The following is a 27276-nucleotide window of genomic DNA, read 5'->3' as shown; positions in this document are numbered from 1 at the left end:
AGACAGGGCCTCCTGCTTCTAGCAATGCTTACCGGGAAACGGTTGAAGAGATCAAGATACATGGAGCCTGTGAGGGCACAGTTGCGCTTTGTCAAGAATCCACTCAGTGCCTCCTGATACATCACAGTCACCCTCCCCAGGTCCAGAACGCCTGTGCCAGAAGGCTGGAAAAAACAGCAAATAAAGCAAAAGGATGAATCAGTAACAATGGAGCAATTCTATTAATACCACTGCATCAGGAAGCACGCGTTAACATTTGCAGAACGTAATGCTCTTGGCTAAATTTAGGTGCCAGTTCCAAACCTACTGCATCCTCAGTGTTGCATATTCTTACTACCCCTCATCCCAAATCCTGCAAGTTTGAAGCGTGCAAGGCATGCAATGCCCAGCCTTGGACAGACCACCTTTTTTGCACTGAATGAGGTACAGCTCCTCTACAGCCACTGTATAGATTTTAAACCTTCCTCATTTCCCTTCATACAGGTAGGGAACTTTCACATAACCCCCTTACTCACTCTCTCTCGCGGTGATTTTCAAACTAGCTGAAGAGTCCTTTGAAAATCCCTGTCCAAGTGACCTGCCCAGGCCACAACACAGATTAGTGGCAGAGCCAGGTTAACACTGGGCTCCCATATGTAGGCCAGGTGCCTTCTCTGTTCCAGCACCAGCTAGTTTAATCTGAAGTGGTGCAGAGTTCAGAATCTGGTATTAAAAACTCAGGTCTCATAATGAACTGCCTGTATTTAGTAAAGCTTTGACGTGTCTCTATCAGAAACAAGATAACAGATCTTGTCCTTAACATCCTAGTTCTCTCTCAGGTAAAACTACTTCTCGTCACTGGATTCTTCCTACATTTGGCCACTCTAGGCTGTGCTCTAGCTCCACTTTGCTGGACTTTTCAGATCATGCATGTCAAATACTATTGGAGGTGTCGGTTGTAGCCATGTGGGTCTAAGGACATAGGCAGACAAAGTTCTTTGGGTAAATGTGATATCTTTTATTAGACCAACTGAATAGTTGGAAAAATTGTTCTTTGCAAGCTTTCAGGCACAAACACCTTCTTCAGGCATAGGGCGAGTCTGCTGGTGTTTTGTGCGCTCTCCTGGTGCGATAACACCTATTGTGCGTTTGCCTCACATAACCTGCTCTCTGGGCCCCTACAGGGCTCCCCTATTCTGCTGGGACAGCAGTTCTGACCCAGTCATTAATTTCATATGCTGCTCCAATGCCAGGTAAGCGCTGATCTGAGCTGCATGTATGAGTGTAGCCATACCCCTGCATCAGTAATATGTTTCTCTGTGCAACTCAACATAGCTTCCCATCACCCCAACCCCATGTTCTGGATACTCTTTCTACAAGTATGCACCATACTTGTGTTTTGGTTCTCATACCAGGAAGGACTGGCACAGAACAGACATACCTGCCCAATGAGTAAATAGGATTAATCCTTTCAGACTCTCATTAAGCCTTAAAAAATCCTGGGTATTTTTCCAAAAGCAAATACTATCTCATTGCTTATAGTTTCTGAACCCTCCCCTGTGTGTGAATAAGGTAACATATTACGCAGACCTGTTGCTTTCTTCCTTCACTGAAATGCCATTGGGATTAAGACAGTAATTGCAAGACACGTTTAGGTGGAAGAAGGCTGATCCTCCTCCATGACTCAAGGCAGGAGACACCTAGGTAAATAATCTGGGTTTGGTAGCCATCCCCTGCGAAATTTCCTAGGGGAAATGCCAGGGTAGCTGTGCTAAGCAACCACATTCACCAGTGCTCTGACTTCAGAGACCATGTAATTTGCAATTCAACAAGGGCACAGGAGAGGGGGGAAGAGGGCACTATGCAGCAAGGCTGCCACACGTGGCTGTTTGGGATGGGCAGATGGAAACCCAGATCTAAGGATGAGTCTAACATAGAGACTGCCCGGGTATGACTACTATCCAAAAGGAATACCAGCATGCTCAGGTTCTCCTCCCGCCTGGCTGCTTACCCTGAGCCTGTGGCGTAGTGTCAGATAGTCACATGGAGCCTCTTAAGACATGAGAAATAACACGAGGTCTCTAGTCTGCTACCACCAGCTGTTCCTCATTGCTTCCCCTAGAAAAAGGCTAGGAGCAAATGGGAAGAGGCAACAGGGTGGGGCTGTCTGAGAACAAGCTACGTTTAGCAGCATCACTTTCTGGACTAAGTCAGGAGGATTACCCAAGTAGCCTGGATTTGATGAGTGCTGGCACCCCCTAGTGACTGTTGAAGACTAATTGCAAGCAGGCACTGGATGGACAGGCAGGCACCAAAGGGAAGAACTAGGGAGGGTGAAGGGGGGCGAGCGCACCTCTGGAAGAGACGGGGTAGGTCACCGGCAGAAAACAGCATGATTACAGCCATGAAACAGAACAATCTGACAGTACAAGCCCGCCTGGAGTCCCACCCCTATGGTGCCATGTAACCCAGGAGCCAGCTCTCCTACCTGGTCCGTTTGGTCACAGGGCCCTTCTTTGCTCTTCAGCTTCTTTTTTGTTGTTGAAAAAGGAGTTGCTGCCTCACTGGCCACATTTCCTTTCAATACCTTGAACAGGTACAGAGAGGCACTGGAACAGAAAACATAGGGAGGAGGGCTGTGCCGACTGGAGGGTCCAAACGCCAGTATCCAGGTACTTGCAGTCTGGCGTCTTCAGGAACTAGCAAGCAGGCCATATGTCAGATAGGGCAAGCAAGTAGCTGTGCCCAGTTTTCTATACCAAGGAGTACCACGAACAGGTCTGCAGGGGCTGCCTTAGTCCAATACACTGTGTATTTGACCGACTCCCATATCAAGTGGTATCCTGTTTTGGCTCCAGACCTTCCACCTAAGACTAATCACCAGGGATCTGGGTTTTCCATTTCCCACAGGAAAAAACCATAGTAAAACACGGATTTCCCTCCTTAACTGGAGTAAAAGGTGGATTTCTCAGTTTAGCAGAGAAACCCACAGATTTTGCAGCAAGCCCTCTGCAGGTGGGCAGAGTTCCAAGGGGCTGGGAGGGAGCGGGAAGAGGGCGCTTAGGCATATACCATGTGCATTTAAATTTTAATCATGGATTCTGGGTTTTATTACAGAATTTGTGATTTTTTTTTTAATCAAGGAAAACCAGGATCCCTGCTAATCACAGAGCCCTGATTGCCACTTGCATTTGCACTGGGGTAACACTTCCAAACACTCTCTTCCTACAGCAGCGCAATACCCAGTACCCTAAAAAACTTACAGTCCAAATGTAAGATGGAGGCACCAAATGGATACCATGGATGGGGAGGGAGCATAGGGGGCAGGGGGAGGGAGACTGTAAAAGGTGAACCATACCCAATGCCAACCGTACCCATGGCACTTAGTCAAGGCATCCTCGTTTACAGGTGGCATTACTGAGGATCAGGGATGGGAAGGAACCAATATGATGTGACATACATTTTTTGGCATGACAGGAAAGAGAAGAAAAGCCACACGGGCATTCACTGGTGATGTGTACAGGGTGTCCACAGGTGCACATGCACCCCCTGAGATCGGTGGTGCACCCCCTGGGAGAAGCACTGTCGATGCTGCCAGTGGCAGCTGCAGGTGGTCACTGCTAACCCAACGCCCCCCCCCACACACACCACTGGCAGCATCTGCAAGCAGTCGCTGATCACCACTGGCTGCTGGCAGCGTCTGCAGGGGGTCGTCGATCACCAGTTGGCGTTCGCAACCCCCACCCCTTGCTACCAACACTGCTGCAGCCATCTGCAGGAGCTCCCTGCTGCCACACCCCCGGCTCCGCGTGGTCACCGTGCCCCTCCCCAGCCTCCAGGGACGTCCGTTGTTCATACGGGCATTAGCACTACTGGGGAAGGTCCTAGCCCCCTTGCACTAAAGAGCTGAGAAGCAAGTGCCACCAATCACACATTTTAGCTTCCTTCTGCATAGGGCAGCTAAGCATCCTCAGTGCATTTCCTTGTGAAATGCAGATGGGGAACAAGCCACCAAGGTGCATACAGAACAGTTGCTGCAGATAGATACCAAGCCTGAAGCTACACTAGCTCTCACCCTGACCAACCAGAATCAAGGCCAAAAAGCAAGCCAGGGAGAAAGCACAAATGCAGTTTCCCGCTACCACAAAATTATGCAGTCAAGTTTCCTGCACTGGGGAAATACTCAGGGGTTAGCCTGCCCAGAGAGCAAAGGACAGGCCTCACCCTGGGAAGGCCAGCCACCTCAGTGATCCTGGGATCTCCACTGCCAGGTGCCTCAGTTTGGCTTCACCCTCCCACTGCCATGCTAGGTGGCTCATGGCATTCAGGCACAAAGCAAAAGACCTTATGCATGGAAAGCCAACTCCTTTAAAAGGTGATGGAGCTGCTCCCACATACACCAGCAGTAAATGTAGTTCAGACCTTGTCAGCTCAGATGTCTGCTCCTTAAACAAAGCCTCTAAATATGAAGAGGGCTCCTGCTTTGTTACCCACCTGAAGAAGTAGAGTGCCACAGAGGAGTCACTATGCTTGCAAGCTCTCTTCAGCAGGCTGTCCATCAGGGTGTGCAAGTGCTCCTGCATGTCACCCACACTCTTGCAATACTGTTTGGCTCGACACAAGTGGTTCCTGAAAAGACAGCGTTCCAGCCGACACAATAAGAATTCAAGGCCATTACCTAGGAAGTCTGTTCTGAGCAACTTGCTGGGAGGACCCAGGCTTACCCAGCATATAGCTCACTGCTGGGTAACAACACAGGCAGCAGAGAAGCAGCGAGTGCTATGGCAAGAGGAAATGGATGGTCAGCTTCAGTTTAATGATGGCTGCTTGCAGAGCAGCTGTTCACACTGGCAATTCTCCTTTAGCCTGTAGATTAAATGAATCTGGTGGCTTCAAATGTAGTTAGGGCAACAGCCCTGCACAGTTGTTCTCTGCCCCAGCAGTGATCTTGGAGGCAAAAGAGCAGTTCAGGGTAGAAGTGCTCAGAAGCGGAGTTGTGGAAGGGAAGATGGACTGCCACATACTGCACATGGCACATCATGCCTAGCTCTAGGCTGCACTATCAGCCCATCCCCTTGCTCTTTAATGAATCCTAACACACTCCCTCGCCCTTCCCCTCCACCCAACCCATCTCACAGTTTTGCTTCCCCGTACAAAGAGTCTTCTCATGAAAACACTGTCCCCCACCACGCAGGCTGTGCTAAGGCCAGCAGGCTGAGCCCGTAGGAATGCGTCAGTCCCACGTGCCTCCCCTACGAGGATAGCACGTTTCTTAAAATAACCTCCAGCAGCAGAGTGAGATTCTTCACTGAAAGATCACCAAAAAAAACACAACTTAGTGCTCTCCCCATCCAACCGCACAACCTGCCAGCAGCAGCATGGCTGTCACCAGGACAGCTGTAAGATTTCCATGGCCCTTTAGAACCAGAGTAAATTGTCAGGCGGTTTCACTCTAGTCCAAGCAGATTGTAAGCCTGGTGGGTTGTCACACCTAGGTGCTGACGCAGTGCCTGCTGAAGTCTATGGAAAATCTCCCATGGACTTTAGTGGCACAGGATCAAGCTCGTAACGGTGACCATATGTTATGAGGGATTTCACCTTCACCCGCCGTGTTTTGCACTTGAGCTCTTCCAGTGGGGGAAGCCTGGAGGACAGAGGCTAAAAATGGATCAGGGTTCTCTTGTTCCCGATCACGTGCAAGTCAAAGGAAAGCTTGATCCAATTTTGGCAATTTCCTTTGATCTTAGAAGGAGCCAAGGGCAAGAAGGGGAGCCCAAGGGCTTTAAAAGCCACAGTAGTCCAGACACTTACGTGAAAATATTGGCGGTTTTCTGGAGGAAATCTTGCTCCTGTTTGTCAGAATCACTGCTCATGGTCTGCTCAATCACCAAGAGAAGAGGCTCGATGGTATCAAACACCAGGGGGTTCTCAGGCTGTTTGGTAAGGAACACCTCAATGAGGTCCAGCACCTAAAGAGACAGCTCAGTGTTCAGGTGGGAAGCCACAGAGACCAGGTATCACAAACCACCTGGACCAATCAGGATCATCTCCCTCCACACATCAACTTGAAAGGGGGCACCCACCAGCCTGGCAATTCCCATTTCCATCAGAAAACTGAACACGTACTACTGGTACCTGTAATTTCTAAAATGAATGAAACCAAATGAGATGGAAGAAAGCCTTACGTTTGGTTTCAGCTGGATGTGCATTTGACATTACTCTGCAAGAAGTAATGGTAACAGGTCTCTGTGCTACCGACAATTGGCGGCAGAACTCAGATGACATCAATGATTTCAACCAGCTGAAAACATGGCCCTTCAACTCCCAGACCTACATGCCAACGTAATGTTAACACACTGCTGGGTATGACTGACATAACGCATAAAACCAGGGAAATTTTTGTCCTGGTTGGTCTGACAACAGTTCTAAGTTACTGCTAAGGGGTGGTTTCACCAGATGAAACAGTTCAGGAAATCTCAAATCCTTTTACAAGCCATGCTGACATCTAGTGGTTACAAAATGATAAAAGCTATGGTTATTTACATGGCTTTGTAGAGTTGGAAGACAGAATAGGACCCTGTGCATGGTAACTGCATGGCTACATAGTTGATGTATGTTAATACAAGCTCAGACACGCAGTTGGTTGTACAAAGGGATCACAGTAACACTAAGGAGAGAAGAGAAACAAAACCCCACACATGTTAACTGCATTGATACAGAGATGTCCCAGCTCCTCACAACAGAACAACTCTTTTCCCCTCACCCCCTAATGCAGAATTCAGTCTCCAAGATCTTAATTTTTTTTTTAAGTTGAAACGCATGAAAGCTGATGCCAAGGGGCTGCTAAAATGATTCTGGGTGCCTTAAAAAGCAGCACATTAAACAGTGCCAAGTATCTACCCGCTGCAAAAGCAGGCTGGTTTTTTAAAGAGGTTTCCAATTGGATGCATAAAAGTTAACAGGGTTCAGAATCATCACTCACCACTCAAAATCTCAGCCTTCACAGTAGCGCCCTGAAGCCCGTCATGGGCTACCATCACAGAGCATGAAGTGCTATACAAACTCAGAATAAACACAGTCCCTAACTCAAGGGACTCACAGTTTAATGCAAGCTTAAGCTGCAAAGTTTCCTCACCAGCTTATTCCACACAGTAAAATACACCTTACTCTCCAAGAACAGGCTGTGAAGACCAATGTTGGCCAGCTGCCTCCTACCTTAATCTTAAAATCCCTCCGTAAGATTTTCTCCTTCCGCATCTTGTCTCGCTCATCCTTCTTGGCCTGGACCCGCTTCTGCTGCTCAGCAAAGAGGGCCGAGAGGTTCTCGTCGAGGGCCATCATGGTCTCATCATCCACATCCTCGTCACTCTCATCTCCTCCCTTTTTTTGTTTGAAATTAAATGCACGTCACCGTTTGTTTTAACGTATGTGACCCCTTTCCTCCACCACCTATGACTGCAATTCCTCTGAGTTCAAGCCTAAAAGCTAAGAAGAGTCTCTGCCACCCCAACTAAACTAGGAGAGACAGCTAGCAGTGGCACCAGAGAGAAGTGTCAATGTGGAGATGAGTTTAAACTTTGGCTCTGCAAAGATTGGCAGTCCCCTTTCCCTTCCTCTCATGGACCCTCTAGAAGTTTGCTGCACATCTGCATGAGTATACTACACACACCAGCTTGAGAAATGCTAGTTGAAGACACAAGCTTGCAAATCCAAGCCCATGGCTCAAAATTAGAATTCAGTGCCCCAGTCTCACAGGCTTTCAGCAGGATGTAAATACCTAACCCCCTCTGAAAGCCTAGCTGTAAGTTTCAAATGCATATAAAAGGATGACTGGATCAGGAGTCTCATGGCCTGGAAAGGAAGAGGGATGACTGTGTATTGCTCCAACATACTCTACCCAGCCTGCCTCCATGCCCTCCTAAGCAGGTATTATCTTGCTGGCCTTGCATCACCTACCAAAGCATTTCCTGCTTGTAGGACATTCATCAGCTGCTTTCGGAAGTTTTCATCTACTTCGTCACTGGTCTTCTCCTCATCTCCACTATCTTCCTCTTCATCCTCCTCTTCCTCAGAACTGTCTTCATCTGAAGAATCTGCACTTGCTGCTTTATTCTGCAAGCCAGGAAAGTCGATTTCAAACAATTACCAATTCATTAAGGCCTCCACTCCCTCCTGAGGATGGGAGACACATCGCTGTTCAGAAAGGCCTCAGGAAGCCAAGTGTTACCTCGCAGTTGCGAGCAGCCTCCTCCACTACATGCATCATGCATTAAACTTAAGGCAGTGAACCCCAGCATCTGACTTGCATGTCACCCCCCACCCCAACCCACCCCAAAGTTGCACCTCAACCTTATGAAACTTTGCTTTCTGCAGACAGTTTTCTTCAGGCTAACATGGAGAGGAAAGGACAATGTCATCCACAGCATCTCTCTTAGTCTACAGTGTTGCCCACTGACTAGTAAAGGATGGGCACGCAGATATATGGTTTCAGAGAAGTGCAGGACCAACAATCTCAGGGTGCTAGCAGACAAAAAAACCCAACTACAACGGCGCTTTAAACTCAGTGCGTTCCTGTGCCAAGCCTGCACATGTCCAGAAGAGGTAGCGCATTACTTCAACCCGGCTTTGCAGCATCTGTAAAGACCCGGTGCTTTACTGGGGCCTTTTTGGCACTTTTATCCAATAACTGATTGAATCAGCTTTAGCTTAAAGCACCAAAAAGCCCCACTGAAGTGCCCAATCTTTACAGCTGCTGCAGACCTGCTGCAGTCAGGGGATGGAGACTAAAGCCCCGAGGTAAGTGGGGAAGCAGGAGACCTGAAGGAAAAGCAAGCAGGAAGGGGCAACAAGGGAGGTGCTCTCACACTTCCTTACAAATCAGGGCAACAGACTAGTTACCCTCAGGTGCCTGTACACAAATGCACGGAGCCTGGGAAACACGCAGGAAGAACGGGAAGTCACAGAACAATGACGTGACTGGAATAACAGAGACTTGTGGGGAGCTCACATGACTGCTGCACTGCCATGGATGGGTATAAACTGTTCAGGAAGGACAGGCAGGCGAGAAGAAGAGTAAGAGTTGCACTTTATATAAAAGAGCCATATGATTGCTCAGAGCTCCAGTATGAAACTGGAGACAGGCCTGTTGAAAGTCTCTGGGTTAAGGTTACAGGGGAGAGCAACAAGGGTGATGTGATGTGATGTGATGGTGGGTGTCTGCTATAGACCACTAACCCAGGAGGAAATGGTGGATGAGGCTTTCTTCAAACAGCTAGCGGAAGTTTCCCTGTCACAGGCCCTGGTTCTCATGGGGGACTTCAAATCACCCTGACATCTGCCAGGAGGGCAATACAGCAGTGCCCAGGCAATCCAGGAAGTTTTTGGAGAGTGTTGGAGACAACTTCCTGGTGCAAGTGCTGGAGCAGCCAACTAGGGGCCATGCTCTTCTTGACCTGCTGCCGACAAACAGGGAAGAATTGGTGGAGAATGTAGTAGTGGATGCGAACTTGGGCAGCAGTGACCACAAGATTATTTAGTTCAGGATCCTGAGGAAAGGAAGGATGGAGCACAGCAGAGTCAGGACCCACAACTTCAGAAAAGCAGACTTCGACTCGCTCAGGGAACTCATGGGCTGGATCCCCTGGGAAGCCAGTCTAAGGGGGAGAGGAGATCAGGTTGTACTTTAAAGAAACCTTACTGAGAGTTCAGGAACAAAGCATCCAGATGGAAGACTAGCAAGTATGGCAGAAGACCAGCTTGGCTTAGCAGGGAACTCTTCAGTAAGCCAAGTCACAAAAAGGAAACTTATAAGAAGTGGAAACTTGAACAAATAAATAGGGAGGAGTATACGAGCATCACTTTGGCATGCAGGGATAAAGTCAGGAAGGCCAAAGCGCAACTGGAGTTGCAACTAGCAAGGGATGTGTAGGGTAACAAGAAGGGTTTCTACAAGTATGTCAGTAGCAACAGGAGGATCAGGGGAAGTGTGGGTCCCTTACTGAATGGGGGAGGCAACCTAGTTACAGAGGATGTAGAAAAGGCTAAAATGCTCAATGCCTTTTTTGCCTCAGTCTTCACAGGCAAGGCCAGCTCCCAGACTACTGCACCAGGCAACACATTTTGGGAAGCAGACTCATGAGGTCCAACAGTGGCAAAAGAACAGGTTAGAGACTATTTACAAAAGCTGAATATACACAACTCCATGGAGCCGGATGGGATGCACCCAAAGGTGCTGAGGGAGTCGGCTGATTTGATTGCAGAGCCATTGGCCATCATCTTTGAAAACTCATGAATAACAGCAGCCCCAGGTGACTGGAAAAGGGCAAACATAGTGCCCATATTTAAGAAAGGGAACAAGGAAGATCCAGGGAACCACACACCAGTCAGCCTTACTTCAGTTCCTGGAAAAACCCTGGGGCAGATCCTCAAGGAATCCATTTCTAAACACTTGAAGGAGAAGGTGGTGATTAGGAACAGCCAGCATGGATTCAACAAGGGTAAGACACGACTGGCCAACCTGCTTGCCTTCTATGACAAGGTGACTGGCTCTGTGGATGTGGGGAGACCAGTGGATGTGGTATACCTTGATTTTAGCAAGGCTTTTGATACGGTCTCCCACATCATTCTCGTAGGCAAGCTAAGGAAGTATAGGCTGGATGAATGGCCTGTAAAGTGGACAGAAAACTGGCTGGAGCATTGGCCTCAGAGAGTAGTAATCAATGGCTCAATGTCTAGCGGGCAGCCGGTATCAAGGGGAGTGCCCCATGGGACAGTCCTGGGGCCAGTTTTATTCAATGTCTTCATCTTCATCAACAGCCTGGAAGATGGCATAGAGTCACCCTCAGCAAGTCTGCAGATGACACCAAGCCGGGAGCAGTAGTAGGTATGCTGGAGGGTAGGAGTAAGATTCAGAGTGACCTAGGCAAATCGGAGGATTGGGCCAAAAGAAATCTCATGAGGTTCAACAGGGACAAGTGCTAAGTCCTGCACTTAGGACAGAACAATCCCACGCACTGGTACAGGCTGAGGGCTGACTGGCTGGGCAGCAGCTCTGCAGAAAATGACCTGAGGGTTACAGTGGACAATAAGCTGGATATGAGCCAACAGTGTGACCTGGTTGCAAAGAAAGCTAACGGCATCCTGGGCTGCATTGGTAGGAGTGTTGCCAGCAGATCAAGGGAAATGATTATACCCCTCTGTTCAGCACTAGTGAGGCCACATTTGGAGCACTGCGTTCAGTTTTGGGCTCCCACTACTGAAAGGATGTGGACAAATTGGAGAGGGTCCAGCACAGGGTAAAAAAAATGGTTCATGGGCTGGGGCACATGACTTCTGAGGAGAGGCTGAGGGAACTGGGCGTATTTAGTCTAGAGAAGAGGAAACAGAAAGGATTTAACAGCAGTCTTCAACTACTGAAGGGTGGTTCTAAAGAGGATGGAGTTAGACTGTTCTCAGTAGTGACAGATGAGCTTCAGCAAGGGGAGTTTAGCTTAGACATCAGGAAGAATTTTCTTACTAGAAGGGTAGTAAAACACTGGAACAGGTTACCCAGAGAGGTGGAGGAATCTCCATCCTTGGAGGTTTTTAAGACCTGGCTAGACAAAGCTTTGGCTGGGATGATCTAGTTGGGGCTGGTCCTGCCTTTAGCAGAGGGTTGGACTAGATGCGACCTCCTGAGGTCCTGTCCAACCCTCATTTTCTATAATCCTATGATTCTATGAAGTAACATGCTGCTGCTTCTGGTAAAGCGCATTTTTTGAGTCTGAATTTGCGTCTCCAAAAACACAAGCAACAACATGCCAGCTTCCCCAACAGTCCTACCTGTATGCCTCAGATGTAAAAGGGGAAAGACAACTACAACTACAAAAGGTGCATTCTGTGAATGATTCCAGGATATAAGAGACTCACCAAAAAGAAGTCAGCCTAGATCAGGCTTTGGGGAGAGGAAGCTCCAGGCACAGCAGAAAAGGAACCGGCTTTTGGTCCTTGTGGGCTAATGACTGTGGCTTTGGGCTGTGACCCTTGAATCTCTGCAGTTCTCAGATTCATAATTCCAGTATCTAAAGGATGCTGCAATGCAAGAGTCCACTTACACTGACTGAAAAGGTGGCAATTGTGGCAGCTGAAACAATGTGGGTAGCTATCCCTTGGGAGCCATTTAAATTATACAGAAATATCTCCACTAGTATCTTAACAACAGGATGAAGAGACTAATGATTACATACTTCCATGAGGTGTTCAGATTGCAGAGAACTAGCTGTTCACTTTATTAAGAAAGAGAAATGCCATTATTTCTAAAGCTGCAGTTCAGCAGTAATATTGTTCTTAATGGGATGGAACAGGCAATCATTTAGCACATTTAATGCAAAGTAAATTACCATATCCTCCAGCAAGGGTTTCTTCTTGCCTGTTTCCTCAGTCACCACAACAGCACTTTCTTCATCCTGATCTTGTTCTGGATCAAGAACCTGTGAAGGAGTTGTTAAAAAAAAAGACAATTCTATTTTGATACTTTCCTTTTAAGCAATCAGAGGAAACAACAGACAGCTGATTTCAGCAAGCTGCAGACACTGAACAGTGACCCTCTGGATCAAACAGGCAAAAAAAAATTCAACTCATCTATCTTGTATCAACATATTTGTACCTGCTACATAAGGAAATCCAGAAGAGTGTAAGTATAAAAGAGCCAAAAGAACAGCAGAGGTAGTAAGATGTTAGAAAAAGTCACAGAAGAAATGTATAGTGAATTTTAATTCCTAGTGTGAGATATATAGTAGGTTCTTACGTAAAGTATTTTTTGTTGGTCTCTGCAAGGTATATTTTGTGCTTTCATGAGATGCAGCATCAACTGGCCATGTGCCTTACTCATTCTGCACCCGTGTGCATGCACAAGGCATTTGTCGGCAATGTTATCGGCCACATCAGCCAAAAAAAGCAACTGCCGATAATGTCAATTTTTCCTTATATCAATGCTGATCTGATATGGGACCAATGTATCAGTACACCTCTAGTCATTAATTGTACGGTTCAACCCGTTCACAATATCAAGGTCCCAGATTGCTTTCACTAGTCACTGGGAGATCAATGCCAATTCCAGTAGACTCCCGGCCAATCCGGGAGAGTTGGCAACCCTAGGGGCTCTGCACGGAGCACGTGTAGCTCCCACAACTCATGCGCTACCAGGGGACGCTCCGCGTGATGGAGCTGGCTGCCTTCGCCGCTCTCTGCTGTGCAGGTCCTGGGAAACCCCCAGAAGCGGAGCCCTGGGACCTGCATGGCACGGGACAGGGAAGGCAGCTGGCTCCAATGCGCGGGGCTTCTCCCAGTAGTGCACAAGTGCGGGAGCTGCACATGCACAGCGGGGAGCCCTGCACAAGAGGCGGGCCGGCCAGGCTGTGTTCCTTGCTCCCATGTGCAGCGCTGGCCAGAGCCATGCGATGCAAGTGGCAGCACCTACACTGGGCACAAGGACCCTGAGCACCCCTGCCTGCTGCTGCTGTCGCCAGAAGGGGCTGTGCACCATGGGGAGTGTGTAGGGGGATCCCCACACCTCCCCAAAAACTCCTCAGACCCTCATCCTGCCCCCACATATACACTCCCCAACATGCCCTTTGTCCCCCATACAAACAGCCACACACCCTCACAATCCCCGACGCACACCCCCACTCCCAACTACACTGCACGCTGCCCACACAATATACAAGAGTAAGGCTTTATTTTTTAGTTATTTTGCAACGGTCTCTATATAAATTAGGCAAACACAAATCATGATAAAAATATTTTTTGGTAATAACATTAAAATATGTTATCGTAGGTGTTTGACTTTTAGTATATGATTTGGTTTTTTTCTGATTCTGAGATGGCAACCCTTCCCTCCCAAAAGGAGGATTTCTGGGGGGCAAGGGGAGGGACTTCTGGTAGCAAAGATTAGGGGTTAGGGACAAGACTTCCAGTCCCAAGATGGCAACCTGGCAGTGGATCACCTCGCAAGGGATGGGGCTACCCTTGTGGCCCTTGACAGCTCACCAAAACTCATTAAGTGGCCCTCCAGCCAAAATCTTTGCCTCCTAGTTCAGAGGGGGGCAACTGAGCCCTATTCCTAATTAATTCCTTACAGTTAATTAGCTACACCCAGAACTTCAACCAGTCACAACCCCTCCTCCAGTGTATCACTTACATCGAGGATTAAATGCAGGGCCCTCTTGGACAAGTGTGGACAGATGCGTGCAAACACACTTTTGGAGACACGGCGCATGAGCAGGCTGGGCTGAGACAGGAGGGATAGAAGAACTTCCACTATCACCTCCACCCATTCTGGCTCCTCCTCATCTGTATGGGAAACAGAGGCATCAAGATGGAAGGAAATAACACTTGGGTCTCAATATGCATTATAAAGAGGCCTTGTGACAGAAGAGAAGTGGACACATGATGTACAGCCCAACACCAATGTAACTTAGTGTGTGCGTGCAGAATTACCCTTGGGTAGCTGTTTGTTCAATGTAAACCACCTGGCTCCTTTACCAGCTCTCCTGAAATAGCTCCTCATCTGCAGGCTGCTGTAACACCAACGCAGGGGTTAAGCCAGGGGTGTCCAACCTTTTTGAATGTGAGGCCGGATCATGAACTTTTTATCACCCGGTGGGCCGGCAAGCCATATTCAAAGACCTCACAGGAAGCGGTATCACATCACCCCCCCGAAATAAAAGTACAGTGTTTACTTTCGTTTCCCATCGCAGCACCTCGGACCTCAGAAAACAGCTTGGAGGGCCGTATGTTGGACAAGCCTAGGTTAAGCCATCTGTCCACTTCTTGTTTACACCCACGTAAAGGCTGGTTGCACCATTGTAAACATATCGCCTGACCAAACCCAAATTTTGTTGGGCTCCCAAGTGTGCTCTGGGCACGTAAAAACAATCCTGCCTATTAATAATTCCCCAGTCTCTCTTTACAAAGAAACTCACCACACTTTTTCTTCTTGGATTTCTTGTCAAACACCCTCTCCATGCAGCTCAGAAGGTCATTCAGAAGATCCATAGTTTCCGTGGGAGTCTGTTTGATATGAAGCAGAAGTACAGATAAGTCAGAAAGATTGACTGAGAGGTGTTTACTAAGACACACACCCAGCTACTCCCAATTCTAGCACACGGTGCTGTTAGGAAGTCAGGTGCACAGACAAGCCATTATCTCCATTTCCAGCTCATGGAGGCATCAAGAGAAAGGGGACCAGGAAACAAGACTAGCCAGAACACCTAAGTCAGTTATAGTCGGTTTCTTTTTAGATGGGGAATTACACTGGAAGGAAAGCAGCTATTTTAAAGCCCTTATCTTTCCAGTCATTAATAACCAGGAAATTTTTTGCTGGTTTTCTGCACAAAGTGCACATGAACACTGTAGTTCAGGCACACACAGAGTCCATACTGGTCATCAGCAACATGCCACTCAGTCAGAAACACAGCATACAGACTGCAGTGATATGGCAGGTGGGAGGACCACAAAGAGAAGCAGAGCAAGAATGTTAGGCTGTTTCTCTCTTGCTACTACAGCAGGTACAATTTCTAATGTCAGCAAAATGGCTGAGATAAACCCTGAACTAGTGGGTCTAAATATAAGATTTTGGTCTCTGCATTTTAAATGAGGATTATGATATACAACTTAAAGAGAATGGTTTAGAAATCAAGGGAACACACAGCCTAAAGTATCAGTAGATTGGCATGTTTCTTATATTCTGGATTCAGGCCATTTTAGCTGTTGTTCCCTGCATTTAAATAGCTATATGCTCTGACAGATCAGGTCTTCAAACCCAAGGAAATCATCTACCTATGACCACTGGAAGTTCAGGAAGCCCAGCAGATATGCACCATTACCTTGAAGAGATAAATGCCAACTAAGAGCAGGAGCTGCTGGAAAGCAAAGACTTCTGCACCGTGAGACTTCTCCTTCTCCTGCAGGTTCTCCACAGTCTGCAACATTCTGCCGGCACAAACAACTATGAGTCTTTCACAACTACAACATGTAGCCTCCGCTAATCTCACTTGAAACGCACCCGCTCTTGTCCCGAGAGAACTTGGACCAGAAATTCTGCTTCACCATCAGGCAGACAGAGGCTGCTTCAGCCAGAGTTGCTGACAGAGGCAGAAGGCTTCCATTACCTCATATTAATTACCACCCTGAACTGAAGCCTTTAAACTAAAAATCAGCCACAAAAGGACAGGATGACCCAAAATCACAGATCTAATTCAGCGCTGTGACAAACGCACCTCAAGCACCCAAGTTTTACCCAAACCCCTTGCTCTCTGCCATGCCCATCATCCTTCCTTGCCCCTGAGACCAGTCTCCAGACTTCTGCTGCCTCCCCAGCCTCTCACCGGTTCCAGGCAGCCTTCTGTTCCTTGGTAAAGGGCGTCACAGCCTTTACGTTCTTTTCATGGGACAGCAGGACATTGGCATACTGCACAATATGAGAGATCCAGAGTTTGCCATCTACAGTCACACCATGAACGTGTCGCTCCCTCAGAGCTGCAGCTTCTGCTGTGTCCCCCAAGACAGGCATAGAGTTTAAACTCTGAAGCAAGCTGCAAAGCAAAAAAGGCAGTAGAAAGTTCCTCGTTAATACGAGGGCTGCTCAGTTTGTCCTGGCTTCTGTTCCCTGCACACCAAAATGGTTGTTGTGAGTCAGAGGAACCTGTCTCCAAATACTTCTGACTTGTTCTGCGCATTTTCTTTGTAGCTTAATGAATTCCATTTCACAAATGTTTGCAGATTTTTTCCTTATACAACCCTAAATATGGCCCTGGTTATCTCCAATCATTCCACCTCCATTAAGACAGGGTCTAGAGGCCCCACTGTACAAACACACAGTAAGAGATGCTTCCTGCCCCAAAGAGCCTCCAGATCAATAAGAGAAGGCAAAGGAAGCATCATCCCCATTTAATAGATGGGATGTGAAGCACAGGGGTGAAGTGACATGTCTGAGGTCACACAGGAAGTATATAGCAAAGCAGGAACTAACCCCAACATTCACGCCCCAAGCCAGCACTGTATCCACAGCACCGTATCCAGCAAGCCTTACCTTCCATACATTCTTCATCATCAAGGGGCTTCACAGGATTCTTTGCTAAACAAGAGCTCTCACTGCATCCCCCTCTTTTCCCTCACCCAGTAATAATACTGACAAAACGTGCTGTGCAAACCAATACCCAATTCCTTTTACTTAAACACAGGCAAGGGGATTATCAGTCAATAGATTCTAGTAAGAGCTATTTGACCATCAGTGGCTATTTGACCATCTCTAGGTGAACTGTGGCATCTCAAAAGAACCCAGCTCTGAGGTCTACAAAAGACAGCTCGAGGGATACTGGAGGAAAAAAAAAAAAACACATCTGCATGCACATTCCACAGATGTTCTTAGGTTCATTTAAATATAAGCTTATTTTTTCACCAAAAGGTAAGTGTTTCTGGCATAAGGTATAAGCTAAGAGCTGCTCATTCTGGCTGCACAGCTGAATCATGATCCAATTAGCAAAAAGGCCAATTATAATTACACTCTTTTGACATTCACTTGACCATGTGCTCCTGCTTGCCTCAAAACGGATCAGCGGCCAACATTAAGCGTAGGCGGGCAAATTCATCACCTGAAAAACAAGTTTGCAGCCACTGAGCGAGATCGTTCAAGCAGGGGGGGTGATGGGATGGATTCTGTCTCAGGTATTTCAGAGGTTGGTTTCTTGGTCATGAAGAAAGCATGGAAGAAGCAAAATCTAGAGTGGAAAGAAAAAAGTAGAATGAAGACTTGGGTTCGGTGCATGTACACAAAGCAGCGTTTACATGCAAGCTAACAATAAATGCCATACATTTATTTAGCTTTTATTAGCCAAGAATCTCTAAGCAACTCACATATTTCAATTAAACTTTACCTATCCTGTATACACTACACACCACAAAGTACCTAAAGACAGAGGACTTTAACCTCTTACAACATCATTAGTACACTATCTGTGTGTTTACAGTACCAAATTTCGCCACAAATACACATGTTTATACACATGTTCGGGGGTGGCTCCAAGAGCCACTCTAATTAAAGCGCCTGCAGCATCTTGTGTATCAGTGCCCCCGTGCTTAAAAATGGTGGTGGAAATGCTTTATCTAAAGCTCATCAGACATGGAGGCTGCTGGAGCACAGTAATTACCATGCTCCAGCAGACTCGATTAATGGAGTCTGTTCCGACACATTGTACTTACAGCACACTAGAGCAGCCTTGCTGCTTGTGTATAGGCACCTAAAGGGTCAGATCCTCAAAAGGTACTTGGATGCCCAAAGGTGATGAGGTCATTAAAAGCCTTTACAAATCTGGCTCAAACAGTTGCCTGGTCCCCTGGGCCTAGCCCTGGCTAAGCTGCTGCCTTGCATCCCCGCCCCCAGGGTCCCTGACCAAGGCTGGGCTGCTCTCATGCTGCTCAGGCCCTTTAATGTCTCTCCCCTCTGCATAGCTCTATGCTGGGTGCCCCTCAGGTGCCCCCGTGACTTTCATACCACCCCCATAGCCACAACCTGGCTAGCACTACGGAAGAAAGAGAATTGGGGGTCATCACTGACCACAAGATGAACATGAGCCTTCAATGTGATGCTGCAGCTAGTAAAGCAACCAAAACGCTGGCTTGCACCCATAGATGCTTCTCAGGCAAATCCCGGGACGTCATTCTCCCCTTGTACTCGGCCTTGGTGAGGCTGCAGCGGGAGTACTGCGTCCAGTTTTGGGCTCCACAATTCAAAAAGGATGTGGAGAAGCTTGAGAGAGTCCAGAGAAGAGCCACGCGCATGAACAGAGGTCAGGAAAACAGACCTTACGACGACAGGCTGAGAGCCATGGGGCTCTTTAGCCTGGAAAAGCGCAGGTTCAGGGGTGATCTGGTGGCCACCTATAAGTTTATCAGGGGTGACCACCAGTGTCTGGGGGAACGTTTGCGCCCCAAGGGATGACGAGGTTGAACGGTCATAAACTACTGCAAGACCGTTTCAGGCTGGACATAAGGAAGAATTTCTTTACTGTCCGAGCCCCCAAGGGCTGGAACAGCCTGCCATCGGAGGTGGTTCAAGCACCTACATTGAACCCCTTCCAAGAGCAAATTGGATGCTTATCTTGCTGGGATCCTATGACTCCAGCTGACTTCCTGCCCTTCAGGCGGGGGGGCTGGACTCGATGATCTTCCGAGGTCCCTTCCAGCCCTAATGTCTATGAAATCTATGAAGTAACATTTTCAAAAGCATCTGGATGATTCTAGAGACAGCCTTCTTGGGGTGAAAAGGAATTTCCAAAGCACCTAGATAACTCAGGCGCCTAATTTCCATCTCCAAAAGTAATTTGGGCATTTAGTGGATTATGCTTTCAGCAAGACTTCCCGCTTCTGGCCATTAGGCCTTAGGCTTCCCAAGTCATTCAAAGGCTTTGGAAAGTTTTGCCCTAAGTAACCTGCCCATGTCACAAAGAATTTGTAGCTCCTTAGTACCATTCTAGTCTGCCAGCTAGAACTATTCCACCAGCGTGTGGCACTCGTGATCTTTAAATCCTTCTTACCTGGCAACCTCCATCACAAAATCCTCTTCCTTTTTTACTTGACTGTCAAGGAGGCCTATGAGTCGGTGGATAATCCATTTTCTGAGGCAGACCACACGGTGCTCAGTTCTTGCAATAAACAAACAAAAACAATTTTGAAGTAGCAGCTCACACATCGCAACGTATGCTTCAAGAACTGCAAGGTTGCTCCCAAGGTCTCAGAACTTCATGCACAGAGTTGATATACTGTACTGGCAGTGTCTTTTACCCTGGAAGATCCCAAATGTTTTACTAGGCGTCTTTCATCTGTGCAAAACACAGCAAATCCACACACCAGTAATACTATGCAAAACTTTAAGGCTTCTTTATTTCTCTTAAATTGCAAATACAGCTGGAATCTGAAGCAGAGTATAATTATCCAGGGGGTATATGGACAGTTTGCAAGGGTTAGCACATTAACTTGCAAAAATGCCACATCGCTCAGGGCCAGCCTCTTCCATCTCACTGAAAACAAGTGCTTTGAGTAGCACAGCGCCCAATGGCAGACTGCTGGGATGCCAGCGTGGTAGTGACCAAGAAAATGGGAGCGGGGGGGGATCCTATTGAGATACCAGCAGCCTGGATTTTCTTGGGACATTCTCCTGCAAACAGAGAATTACAAGCACCTCTGTAAGTATAAAAGGTAATAGAGAGTATGTTGCAAAGACAACTCTAACAGGCTGACCTGCTCCTTTTATGGTCCAGAGCCCTTTAGCCCTATTTAATAAGCAGAGAGCACTGGGGAAAAGGTCCAGCAATTACTATGAAACAGCTCACCTGAAGAGGAGAGCAATAGGAAGCAGGACTACTCTTCTAGCTAGCCTCACAGAAAGGGACAGGGCAAGGGAAAGCCTCCAGCCAGCTTTGGCCAGGGGAATAATTTTGTTTGCACTCCTTGGTGAGTTAGATTTTATAATATAGCTTTGAAGAGATTTTTGGGAGTGTTTGGCATCCCTCCACAGTTAGAGACCTTGGTACTTACAGCTGCTGAGGCCAACTGGGTGACACCTCACAATCCCACCAAGTTTAACACAGGCGGAAATGCAACACAGATCATATAGAAAGGGGAAGGCTATACTGTATGTACACTCACAGGTTTGCGATCTCCTGGTTCTGCTTTTGCCGGCTAGTCGTGAAATCTAAACAGCAGCTGAAGTCTGGCTTGAGGAACATGTTCTTGAGCCAGCTGAAGTACTTCACCAATGCCACAGGCTGAAGGTATTTTACCACCTTCCAAAAGCTCTGGACCACTGGGCAGCCTTGATTGGTAAGGGCAGAGAAACCAACCAACACTGCAAACTGCTTCTCTGGGTCATCGCAGTCCCGGAAGAACGTGTCAACATAGGCTTCCATCTCCGGAGCAAACCTAAACCGGTCTGGAAGCTGAAACACAGTTATGGACCATACAGTGAACGGAGACAGGACACAGTCACATTCATTCAAAACCTGATTGCCCTCAGCACACTGAAGCAACAGATCTGAAAAATCACCATGGTGGATGCTCTACTGTTCTCCCTACTCCTCCGTCTCACAAGCTCCTTGATAGGCCATCTCCATACTGGCCTGACATACTATTTACCAACCATAAAGCCTCGCAAGCTCCATCTCGCACTAAACTTAGATGTCTCCAAACCCTAATATCAAGCTAGACACAGCCCAAGTAGGAAGGATAAAATAATCCTGGTAGGTTAAAATGCACATCGGCTGATACACAGCCCAGCTTTCCAATTGCAAAAACAACTATTCTGCCTTCTTGCAGTAGAAGTGCCCCGTACAGGTCCTTCTTATGTAACTAGGAGTGTTAGGCAAGACTATACCTTAAGTGGGTGTCTGTTTTCTGGTGTTTTAAGCAAGCAATTGAGTTAGAACCAGCCAGACTGTTTCAAAGCCCCCACATGTGTGTATTTGCACAGCAGTATTAAAGTTAGCAGGAAAAAAATGCTGTCAGCCAGTGCTTTCACGAAGGTATCCTTGAAAATGGCTGTTTACTTAAAGTAGGATGCAACCTCGAATGTGAGGTTCCCAGCACGTTGCCCCATTTTCTCAGGGGGGTGCCTACCTGAGCCGACACCACATGGTCACCATAGCTCTGCATCACTTCTCCTCGGAGAACCGTCTGTAGCTGGTCCAGAGACAAGAGTGGGAGAGCACTGCCCAGCAAGCGGTAGCACATGTAACTGAGTGGAAACAAACACACTCCTTCAGGGAAGGACACAGCTGTACCAGCACACATGGACAGGACAGAGAGAAAAGCACTTGCTCAGGCCACGTGGAGCATGCAATGAAGTGGACCCCAATCAAGAATACAAGGACACCTTGGCAGAGCACCATTGGGGTGCTCGCCACTTAGTGGGTGGCTGCAGGCTACAGAGGAGTCTGCATGGTAAGCACCAGGGAGACACCCCCCGTGACAGCTGTTTTAACGGGGAAGCGGTGTGGCAGAGCACCTTTGGGTGCCTGCCACTTTAAACGCAAGAGCAGACAGCAGGGCAACTGGCAGGTGCTGGCCAGCCTTGATGAGAAGGTCACATGGCTGCAAGCCAGGCCATGTGATTGGGGGAGAGGGCCGAGCAACCTCTATTTTAGCTCCGGCCCACAGGGTTAAGGGAGCAGTCTACTGCCAGCAACTGGAGCAACAACACCTGGCTGAGCTGCTGCTCCTGGAACAGCGTGGAGGTAAGGGAGGAACTACAGGGAAGGCAGGAGCTGCTACGGGCCTGGTGGGGTCCTGAGCCCCAGGAAGAAGGCCATGACCTAGCAAGAACAAGGCCCAGCCTAGGCATGGGGCTACAGCTTGTAGGCCTACAAAGGGGCCAGGCAAACCACTGAGTGGATCGGGCAGGGGGTGAAGCCAGGGACTCAGGTGAGCCCAGTTGGGCTAAGCCTCAGACAGCATTGTGGGGGGCCAACCCAGATTAGGGTGAGGGCTCTATGGTGGGGCCCAGGAGGGACACCTTAGGAGCACGGGGGTCAGCAGCTGCCAGGTTGACTTTCTGATCCCTCATGCTGGTCAAGGCAAGAGGGCCAGGACCTGAAGGCTGAAGGGCAATTAAGCCCAATGCAAGGGACAGGCCAGGGCCACAGTGAGCTATCCGGCACACCAACTGGCCTGGAGGTGGGACCACAGCCTATAAGGGCTGAAGGTCCCTTTGATAGAGGGGGGACATCACTGCCAAAGAGGGCAGGGGTCAGCCAGTATGCAGGCTGGTATGAAGGAGGCTGCAATACAGTCTCTGGATGGGAGGTATCTGAATGGGGGTCAGTGAGAGCCAGGCCCAGGGGCGGAGAGAGAGACCCTAAATATATCACCCAGGAGCCGTAGAAGGGGAACTAGACCAGGGCAGGTAGGCCTGTGTTGGTCCTGGGCATGACCAGAAACTCCACCCTACTGGGGAAGGGTGGTCTGGTGGGGCTGTCTGTGGCTGGACAGTCCCCCAGAAATGCCAGGCCAGTTACCTCCCTAGTGAAAGGTGGGTAGGGGCACCTGATAACCCCAGCCCCCACCATCTGGTGGGTTGTTAAGACTAGAGGGTAGTGGGGCCAGGTATGCTTAAGGAGAGGCACCTGAGCCCAGCGTGAGTAGTGGGAGACGGGTATACTTGGCGAGAAACCCCTGAGCCCCATGTGGGCAAGGCGAATTGGCTGGTCACCATTCAGATGAGGGTCACAAGAGGCTGCCTGCCAGCCAGCCGAGGAGTGAGAGTGGTCTACATGGTTGCTTAAGGGAGCAGGGCAGGCAGATTGCCCTAGACAGGTAGGTGGGCCAGTATGGTGACCAGGCCCCGGGAGGTGCCCTCTATCACAGACACACTCAGGCCACATGCTGAAGTGGGATGCATATACACCACAAGATTTGGACAGCTCCTGTTTAGAAACTGGTTTCCTTGTCCCTCTGTAACTTTGACATGGTAAACAAACCAAAATCCCTTAGAGACGGGTCAAAGAGGTTCATCTCTGGATTTGGGTTTCTGGTCACAAGTTTGTGACAAAATCATGATTCAGATTGAAGAGCAAAATTAGCAGTTTTGACACAGTTCACATCTGTTCTTGCAATTTTTCTGGTCTCTAATAATAAAAAAAACAAAAAAACCCAACATATTCTAGTGACCTCAACCACACTATAATTAGAAACCAACAAATGTTTGGCTCTGACACCTCTTTGGCTTTGGGTGTAATCAAACCCCTAAATCTAATTCAAATCCCTCCACCTGCCCTCATGAAAGGACAAATTCAAAAAGGCCTGGGACACAATTTCCTGATTCTGTGCCATCTCCAACCAATGTTATCAACGTGATGATTTTTTTTTTCGTTAAGAGTTGCAAGCTGTTTTATGCTGTATTCTTATCCTCAAGCCCCTCTCCCAGAGCCCACAAGATCCTCATCATCTTTGTGGCCTGAGAAACTTAAAAATGTAAAAACCTGAAATTGTCAGGAAAAGAATATAGGGAGCCTACATCACACTGCTGTTCAGTATTGTTACCTGTGAGCCAAGGTTAGGGACCACTGCTTTTGAGATGTTGTCTACACACAAGATTTGCATCATTTAAACTATGTTGGTTTGATGTGAAACCAGTTCCTTCCTACTGCAAATACCTTTATGGTAGCACAGTTGATTTGTTTCCCCAAACAGAAATAGCTTACAGCTTTAAGGCATCTTTATACATGTACAACTGCACCCTTAGTTATTCCTTTGGCTGAAAAGAGGCATAAAAACGATCTCTCTAGCTGGAATCCTACTACTATAAAAAAAACTGTGTTCATACCACGTATAAGAATTACGAACATGCAAGAAGCCAAAACTATACCCCATCATATACTATCTTGTCCCAGCTGAACAAGAAACCATACAGTGCTTAAGTGTTATTTCTTAGGTTGCAGCAGAGTTGCCTCTTCAGTTTGGAACAATTACATTTGGTAAAAAGAAGAGGGAGGCAATTCTCCATGAGAGTCTGGGGTTTTATGTCCAGCTTTGGTTGCAGAAAACAGCAAAGCATGCCTGGGGTGGGGAGCAGGAAAAAAAACATGACTGGAGCATTCAAGAGCAAACCTGTTTGGTCCCAATTTTTCTTTAAGCAACCCATTCTCCACAGCTTCTTTCCAGAACAGGTCAAAGGCACCTTCCTTCAGAGAAACATGCAGCAGATCCAGCCCTACACTTGGCAGATTCTTGTCCTTCTTCTCAGATCTGGCAGCAGTCTTCAGAACTGCTACAAGCCTGGGCGGGGGGGGAGGGAAAATTGCAAGAGGACAGAAAATCAGAATCATCAATCCCAGAAGGAGATCGCTGAAGATCCATTCCACCCATGAAACTACCTTCTGGAGCAGACGAGGACCAGCACTGAACCTGGACAAATTGTACATGGCAAGTGCCTCCCAAGATGAACAGTGGCTGAAAATGTGGCATCAGCACCCCCAGCCATACTGGAGATGGACTAACTCCAAACACCCTTGTCTCCCACTAGATTCAACAGAAAACACAGGTGTTCCTGCACCCCTTCATGTCAACACCTGAACATTTCCCACTTAAAGTGGAAAGGATGGGGATATGGCATCTTTGCGCCCTTCTACAACAACTCACTTGGGAATGTTTTCCGGGTTTACAAGGGTGGACGAGCCCAGCAGTTTCTTCAGTTTCTTGGGCTGAAGAACTTCGGGGAACTTCTGTATGGCCACAAGCAAGAGGTGCAGCTGCTCCGGGGAACTGAAGGCTGAAGTGAGGTCAGCCTGTAAAGTGCTGAACAGGACCTCCTCAAACACAGCCTGAGGGGTCTGAACAGCAACACAGGAAGTGAGGCCTGGTTTGTACGTAGCTACAGAATAGAAGAAATATCTACACCAGTGGTTCCCAGCCTTCCCCCACGACCCGCTGCTGGAAGCAGAGTGCGGCGGCAGCCCGGGGAGCTCCCAGCATGCGGCGCAACTTGTCCTTTGTGTGCAGCACTGCCCCGGCAACCCCCATGTGGGTTGCAAACTGAGGTTGGGAACTGCTGATCTACATGTAACCACAGATTTTACCAAAACAATTATAGCATAATAACTATCTTCAAAACAGGTGCAGGTCTACTGGTACCAGCTTTATTCTTCCCCCCCCTAGAACTACACCTAGATAAGGTAATGCCACAAACAAAAAAAAAAAAAACTCCCTAACTGATGTGCCACATCTCCATTACCTCCGAGAGGATGTCAACAAGAGCTTGCCTAGGCAGATTTCGGAGGTACTCTGGGCGCTGTGACAGGCTCTGCAGAAGCTGGACACAATGCAGGAGTGTCTCCTGGTCCTAGCAGTTAAAAAATAAAAAGAGAGAAAAACAGAGACAAAAAGCTATGTAGTGAGGCTACAGCTAAGCCCAGGTAACCATCTGCTCTGAGTCTGCTGGTTTTAATAATAATACAACATTTCACCTGCTCCCCGAGCTACGCATCCACTCTTTTTCTGAAGCACCATTTCCCATCTGTGACTGACAAGGTATGGCCATGCCACGAGAAAGGAACAGGTTTCAGCTTCTCCGTCCTGTCTATGACTGTTCTCTCTTATTCCTGTCACCGAACCTGAATGCATCTTTACTCTCCCATCCCCGTTCACCCAAGTTTACTACCAAAGGATGTTTGGATTGGATTGCTTCCCTCTAAAAGGGCTATTCCCAACAGCTTCTCCTGAATACCTGGCCACTTCTGATTCCGAGATAAGAGAAATGCAAAATAATGTGGAAGCACAAAACCTGTGATTTCAGCTCTCTGTACCCACTATCTGTTTTAGGTGATCCTAATTTCCACAGCATCAAACTTCTTGGCAGCCTTTCAGGCACTAATCCTCCTTAAAACCTCTGTGAGAGAGCAATATTTATTATCTCCTTCTTCAGATTAGGAATAGACACGCCAAGAATAAAGCCGAGATTCTTATAAGTGGTTTGGACCCCCTAATTCCCATTAAAATATATAGAAATCGGGCAGCTAAACACTTCTAAAAATCTTGCCCTAAGCTACCTGTTTCAGGTTACCCAAGAGGCCACGGTTAACCAAGGAAAAGAACTAAACCCAGACCGCTGGACTAAAGCACAGGCTATCTGTCCACTTTGGGTTTTCTTTTGCACTTTGCACAGCATCAGTTCCTCTGTCAACATGAGAGTAACGTTACCTTTATAAGACGGCCTGACTGGAACAGGGCCAGAACCCCAAAAAAGTTTCCAAAGGCAGCATTTCTTAAGAGTTTCTGAAAAGAAGACAACAAGCCTGACAGCTGCACATGCAAAAATAGCGACATTTCACACTCAACCGGAGCAACTCCAAGTGCAGCAGCAAATTGCTGACAGTGCCGCGGCAGGTCCCCACTTGCGTCCACCACCACCATCGCCTCTGGGGGCGCGCGGCATTCATGCCAACAGGCTCAAAACCATTCAAAACACCGTCGCCATCTATCTCCGAGGCGGCCTCCCCGAGGACAACAGTTTCTCACAGGAAAACAGCGGGGGACTCACCTTTTTAACTCTGTCCAAACTGTGTTTTTCTCGGATCAGCTCCAGCACAGAGCCCAGGGGGATTTCCTCCATCGCCTGCAAGACCTGGGCAGGAAGGAGGGAGGCGAGACAGCGGGTCAACCTCCTAGAGGCCCCCGCTCACCTCCCAGCGCTCCCCGTCCCGGGCCTCCAGCGCCGGCCACCCACCTGCGCCAGGGCCAGGCTGAAGCCGGGCCGCGCCGCCTCCCGCGTGG

The 27276-nt window shown here is 48.1% G+C and overlaps 1 protein-coding gene across 1 annotated transcript in view; it reads right to left on the bottom strand.

Annotated features, from left to right (window-relative positions):
- MYBBP1A (MYB binding protein 1a) overlaps window positions 1-27276 on the bottom strand; it is a 74788-nt gene that overhangs the window by 46034 nt on the left and 1478 nt on the right. The window contains exons 3-23 of the mRNA XM_019511318.1: window positions 27230-27274; window positions 27044-27127; window positions 26704-26778; window positions 25739-25846; window positions 25147-25337; window positions 24616-24783; window positions 21628-21745; window positions 20662-20951; window positions 19551-19658; window positions 17610-17735; window positions 16344-16550; window positions 15843-15948; window positions 14940-15027; window positions 14156-14307; window positions 12357-12446; window positions 7936-8091; window positions 7195-7359; window positions 5791-5948; window positions 4474-4608; window positions 2468-2588; window positions 111-164 (exon numbers count right to left, since the gene is read on the bottom strand). Coding sequence (XP_019366863.1) covers window positions 111-164; window positions 2468-2588; window positions 4474-4608; window positions 5791-5948; window positions 7195-7359; window positions 7936-8091; window positions 12357-12446; window positions 14156-14307; window positions 14940-15027; window positions 15843-15948; window positions 16344-16550; window positions 17610-17735; window positions 19551-19658; window positions 20662-20951; window positions 21628-21745; window positions 24616-24783; window positions 25147-25337; window positions 25739-25846; window positions 26704-26778; window positions 27044-27127; window positions 27230-27274 — 2745 coding nt within the window. The remainder of the gene's footprint in view (window positions 1-110; window positions 165-2467; window positions 2589-4473; window positions 4609-5790; window positions 5949-7194; window positions 7360-7935; window positions 8092-12356; window positions 12447-14155; window positions 14308-14939; window positions 15028-15842; window positions 15949-16343; window positions 16551-17609; window positions 17736-19550; window positions 19659-20661; window positions 20952-21627; window positions 21746-24615; window positions 24784-25146; window positions 25338-25738; window positions 25847-26703; window positions 26779-27043; window positions 27128-27229; window positions 27275-27276) is intronic.

This window comes from Gavialis gangeticus, unplaced genomic scaffold (assembly GCF_001723915.1).
Source record: "Gavialis gangeticus isolate Ggan-Ray unplaced genomic scaffold, GavGan_comp1, whole genome shotgun sequence".
Lineage (NCBI taxonomy): Eukaryota > Metazoa > Chordata > Crocodylia > Gavialidae > Gavialis > Gavialis gangeticus.
Note: the sequence above shows the minus strand (reverse complement) of the source record. Positions and strands in the feature narration are given on the sequence as shown.